This window comes from Chaetura pelagica, unplaced genomic scaffold (assembly GCF_000747805.2).
Source record: "Chaetura pelagica isolate M959 unplaced genomic scaffold, ChaPel_1.0 scaffold147, whole genome shotgun sequence".
Lineage (NCBI taxonomy): Eukaryota > Metazoa > Chordata > Aves > Apodiformes > Apodidae > Chaetura > Chaetura pelagica.
Window position 1 is genome coordinate 5,536,724 of NW_009954194.1, and position 6,000 is coordinate 5,542,723.

General features: G+C 39.0%; 1 protein-coding gene across 2 annotated transcripts in view; it reads right to left on the reverse strand.

Annotated features, from left to right (window-relative positions):
• Nucleotides 1-5,573, reverse strand: part of AFAP1 (actin filament associated protein 1) — a 61,600-nt gene extending 56,027 nt beyond the window's left edge. For both annotated transcript variants that reach the window (XM_010003120.1, XM_010003119.1), the window contains exons 1-2: nt 5,442-5,573; nt 328-425 (exon numbers count right to left, since the gene is read on the reverse strand). In XM_010003120.1, the coding sequence (XP_010001422.1) occupies nt 328-425; nt 5,442-5,568 (225 nt within the window). In that variant the 5' untranslated portion in view covers nt 5,569-5,573. The remainder of the gene's footprint in view (nt 1-327; nt 426-5,441) is intronic.
• Between the last annotated feature and the right edge of the window lie 427 nt (nt 5,574-6,000).

Genomic DNA, 6,000 nt, shown 5'->3' on the forward strand with positions numbered 1-6,000 from the left:
AGTCCAACCTTCAACACAAGGCAGGTCAACCTTCAAAGTTAGGATTAAGTTGCTCAGGCTTTTGCCACTTGATTTTGAAAACCGTCACAGATTGCGATTCCAAAGCCTTTGCTGGTGTCCTGTCCCTTGGCTTATATCACCACAAGGAATTTTTTGCCTTTTCTTCTGCAAGTGGAACCTAATTCCCCCAACCAGTGTGCAGCTGAGTGGAACAATCAATCATTTCCCTGGACCTGTGGGCTCCTTTCCCTTGTAAACATTTCTGTTAGTGCATATCACAGATATATTCTTTCATATATATATATTTATATATTTCAATTAACTCACCAGCCATTGCTGAGGTATTTCTGGCAGAGGCATTTGAGGAGGTGCTGGCAAACTGTTGGCAACTTCTTGCTTCTGTACATGTTCTTTTATTTCAAAACCTGTGGAAGAGCAAGAGATACCACTTAACAATTTGCTGGATGAAAACGGGACATTTTTTTCCACACATGGACACCACATCTGACTGTCACACACCAGAATCTGGTGCACAGTGCTGCTCACAACCTCCCTCCCAAGTGCAGTAACTGAGGCAGGACTGGAAGAATGCTGGGAATTCAGGAATTTAATCAAGCAGAACAAACACATACTTACTCTATATGATAATGACATATATGTTATTTGGATCAACAAATACCAGACAGAGAAAAAAATTACAGGAAATAATTCTAAACAGCCAGTCCACCTAGAACATAAAGACTTAAACAGCTAAAATTCAAACACATTGCCAGGCATCTACCATACAGATAAAGCCATTCATAGGAAGAAGATACCAGATGTGTGAACATTGCAATGGCACCATACAGTGAATAAAACACAGTCAGCCTGCGGACAGTATGTGGCTGGCTGCCTTTTACAAGCAGAGACAAGAAAACAGTTGTACCATGGCACATTCTAAAGGGGCAAAGACGATGCAGAACTGAGTCTCAAACCACTCTTGATGCCAAAAGAGTGGGGAAGAGGGCAGAAGAAAAGACCCCTGCAGCAGTGGTGACAACGATACAGCCAATCCACAGCACCCCTGTTCCTTCTGCCACTTCTGCTCATGGAGCCATGGAGCAAGTTTGCACAAACCCTGGAAGATGCAGGATGCTACAACACCCCAACCAGGAGCATGCTGCTGTGGGGGGGACCTTGACCTAACCAGTTCACCAGCAACAGAACTGCACACTGAGCAGGTTTCCTCATTATTTCCTTCCTCCTCTCATTTTTTTGCATATAGTCCCATCATTTTCCAGGTGAATTTAAAAAGGGGAAAGGAGTTGAATTTAAAAGCATTGAGGGTCCTTTGTATTACTACTGCATCTCCCTCCCAGGGAAAAAGAGGAGTGACCCACTCATTCTGAGTTTTTGGCACAGTAATTTAAATTCCAGTTGAACTCAGTTCATCGGAACACGATACCGTTTATTTTGGTAAATATCAAACGGGAGATTAGGGTGCATCTCCTCAATGTTCTGGGAAAAAAATCAGTCAATGGATTGTACCCTACTTACTCCTAAACTGAATTTAGCTCCTAGTGTTTGGTTTAGTTTTTAAAATATATATTTACATAATCAAATGGATGTCTTTTGGTCAAGATCATATAATTCTCAAAAATTTAATCAATGATGAAATGTTTCTTGTCATAATAACCCAGTCCCACTGGCTGTGAGATCATGGACTGAAAAAACAACACTGATAAAATAAACTGGCTCTAAGGGCCACAGATTCTTCTTTTCTTTTTTTTTTTTTTTTTTTTTTTTTTTTCCCCCACAAATTAAGGAGGGAGGGATTAGTCTTGGGAAACATTCCAGAAATATTTTTTTCTTATAGCTTTAACTTCTTCCTCTTTATGCATAATGAATCCATATTATGACTGCTATCCATATCCAAGTCTCCTATGCTTCCTGTAACACCCAGACATTAAATATGAAGGGCTTTTTACTGCAAAAAATTAAAGTATTCCAAGTGAATTCTGTTTACTTTGTGAAACTAGTTTATCCTCAGTTTTAAGCTATGTGTGTTTAAGCAAGAACCTGCTCTAACATTTATTTTCTTCTACCGAATTACACAGCAAAGTCAGCATTACAAGTTTACAGCATCAGGCCCCTTTCAGGAAAACAAGCAATGTTGACATATTAAATTACTAAATCCACCAACAGTTCTTACTCCAAAATAAACTTTGTGTCTTTGTTTTTGAGAAGAAAGTCTGAGTTTCAGAAGGAAATGCCAAGTTTTTTGTTCAGCTCTACAATCCATTGGGCATGCCAAGGCTCAGGAAGACAAACAAAGTTTATAGATTTGCCAGTTCTTCAGAGAAACCACCAGTTTGGATGTGGTGCAGCTCAAGGCCAGGCAACTACAACCTGAAGAATACATCTGCCTGGCCTTGCCCAGTTCTCTCTGCTTGATAGATATTAAATAAGGAAAAAAGTGTGCACTTGGGAGATGTAACCAAACAAGGCAAAAGATTTCTAAATAATTCCCCAAGTAAGAACTTTCTGAGTTTAAGGTGTTTAACTAAAAGCCAACTAGCCCATTATAGTAACTTCCACACCTTTACAAAGAAAAACATAATTGTCCATTTCCAGATGTCCTAGAGAACCCAGCCAGTTCCCAGTTGCACAGATTCATTACCATTCCCTGTTGATCTTAAATGGTTTGTTCCAGCAATTGAAATATTCTGTTGGATTCACACAGTTGATTTTTGCAAATGCATACAAAGAGTTTGAACTCAGCATAGTCCTCAAGCCTTTCGATCCGTGCCAACCACTCAAGAGCTCTCGTGGAGTTATGTGGGTGGAGTAAAACAACATTTCAAAAAAACAGACTCCAAATGACAGTTCAGCTTAGCTAGAAGTACTGTGGGTTTATGCATCTTTTATTGCTTTTAATTTTAATGAAGAGATGAATAGTTTCAAAGGGATGGGAGTACTGAATGTTACAACTGATAAAAAAAGCAGCAGGGTCAGCTCCAGTAAAGTACATGACTCCCTAGGTAGTTTCACACACACTTGAAGCCAGTACAGGACGGTGAAGCTCCCACAAAGGCATCTCCTCTCCTTCCCTGCCTTGTTCCTGTCCCTGCACCAACCTCTCCTTTGTGCCAATATAAGCATGTGTGTGGCCTCAGGTTGAACCAGACCAGGGAAGGGACACTGGTTAGGATTAACCTGGCAAAAAAAAGCAAATAATCCTTGCACTAGCATAAAATGAAGATGCAAAACATGACAAGCAAAAATTAGTATCCTGGGGAAAGAAACAGGATACTTTTTTTTGAAGGTTATGCTGACTCCTATTCCATTTAAACTTCAGTTCCATAAAGTAGAGTTTACAGCCATATAAATCAGTCCTATGACTTCTTGCTTAACTGAAATATGCAATTTCCTTGAATTAATTCCTGTTTGAACCAGAGCATATCTTTTAGCAAAATATTCTATCTTGATAAAATGCCAGAGATGGCATGCAGACCTTACAAAGTTATTCCATTAGTTCATAGCTTCAATGCTTAAGACATGCTTTATCTCCACTTCGAACAAACATTCTACCATTGCACACTGCTTTTTGTTGTTTAAGTCTAAGAGCTAATTCTCAGTCATTACTCTCCTACATCAAGCTTAGTTATGATATCTCACTTTGGATAATTGGAATGTGTACTTCTGGATCCTTTGATCACTTTGATGACTTTTCTTTGAAATGTCTAAATTTTATCTCGAATGTAAGCTCTAAAGTGGGTATAATGGGATGTAATGGATCTTGGTGTAGATCATGCAATTCCCTTTAAAACTTCAGTGGTAGGTGCTGAAAGGCAGAAAGCTATGGTCCTTGAGTCTTGGCATCCTTGGCCACATCTGTAGTCATAAAGTAAGCAGGCCTGGAAAGATGCTCTGGTATAGAGAAATCCATATGGCTAAAAGCTCTCAACTGAGAAAACCAGAGTAGAAGGTGATGATTTTGCCCATGCTAACTCCCAAATTGTGTCTAGCAACTGACAGAGGAGATGAGTCAGGTCAGGCCAAACTCATGCCAAGGACCACTGCATAATTTAACAGCAAAAATAATTGAGTTCCAGGGCCCAGAAACATACCCAGCACTATTTCATTTACTAGTAGAGCTGTAGCTTTTGTCCTGAAACAACATTCACAATTCAGAAGGAAAGGATATAACAACCCTTCCCTGTGTTTGCAAAATTGGCAACAGAATATTGTACAACTCCTTGAGGAAGTAAAATGCTTCTCTTAATAAATCTACTGGAAAAAATTAGAAGAAGAACAGGCGGTGTCAGATCAGCATTGTTGAGGTTATTTTTTAATTCCTGTAAAATACAGCTGTTTCTAACCATATCAAATTGCAGGTTCTCACCTACATTTTGGTTTTGGAGAGCTTGGTTTATTTTGATTGGATTTTTAGAGCATGAAGTCTTCTTCTACAGTATGTGAAATTGGCACCTGCCTCTTTCTTTCAGTAGTATAGTAAAAATAGTTCTGATTCTTTAAGAATGTCAAAACATAAAGGAGGACAACCATCAAATGAGGACATTGCATCATATAAAAGCATATATTTTTAGCACTGGAGAAGAAGCAAACGAGAAATGCAACTGCTCACAATATGGCATTTTTCTTCAACACACTCTGGTGTTTTCAAAAATCTAAACACTGGGGGTTTATACTGACAGTATTTCTGTCAAATGTAGGAGAGAAAGGGGCCTTATAGCCCAGATGCCACTGCATACAGAAAGGTGATCTAAGGAAATACAAGAGAACTGTTAGAAAAAATAGTGAGGAATAATTTTTGTATAAGCTCTGTGGAAAGGTTGCTGTACACAGGAAAAAAATTACATTGCATTCAGTTCCATGCTCTTGATGGAGACAAAAACAACTGTGCAATCAAAATGGGTTTAGACAGGAAGAAAAGGGGAAAGTGAATGTTACTCTATGTGCAAAATGCAAACCAAAGATGCTGACAGCCATCTCCTAGATCTGGCTTGGCACTCCTGTATCAGCCATGCACCAACTCAAGATCAAGCCTTTTGATGGATTTGGGTCATTTGACAGGATGCAGCACCCACACATCACTCCTTGATGCAGTATTACTTTTCCATCAAAAATTGTAAATACTATTGCTGCCACAAATAAAAATGAAGTGACCACTATATCAGGAGAAGCGAAAACATTTCATCTAGCACGTAATTTTGTGGCTGGGTTCACCCATGTGCACCCAAGATAATTCCAGCATGCCTTTTGCTATATTTTATTGCTGAACATGAAGGAAAGCATTCAGGAAAGTTACCCTTTGGCTACACCCTGTTTTTCTTTCTTTCTTCAATTTCAGGCTTGTCTTTAGTCCTTAAGGCTATTTCACTGAGCACAGATTTACTCTCTGCATTTTGCCAGTAAGAAAACCACCCCCTGACACTTACCTTTTGATGACTGTATCCTCAGAAGAATGTTAGTTATTACTGCCTTCTTCTCCCTGACAGTGGAAGTTAGATATTCATGGTCTAGAAGTTCAAGAAACAGGCGCAACTCAACTATTAACTCTTCCATGGCTGAAAGAAAAAAAAAAACACCAGAGAATTAATCTCTCTTAAAAGTCCATTTAGAACAAAAGGCAGAGTTAATTCTCATTTATTCACATTCTTAGTTATTTTCTAGCATTTCTTAAAAACAGACAGTCCTCCCTGCAGAATGCTGACTGTATTTATTAGCAAAACCAACAGACTAGTCCATTAGTGGGGACTACTGGCACTTGTACCAGTTACCTCAAAATTGATGCAGAAATGACAGTTCTCATATACCACATCATCAAACCATCACTGGACAAATGTAAGTGCAGGAGTGGTGGCCATCTGATTTTGTGGTGGCCATCTGATTTTCCAGCAGTGCCACTCTGGTTCCTCTCCCTTTAACAAACGATTTCTAACTGCAGAGCAAGATTACAGTTTGTTAAATCTTCTCAATAAATTTATATTTTCTTAC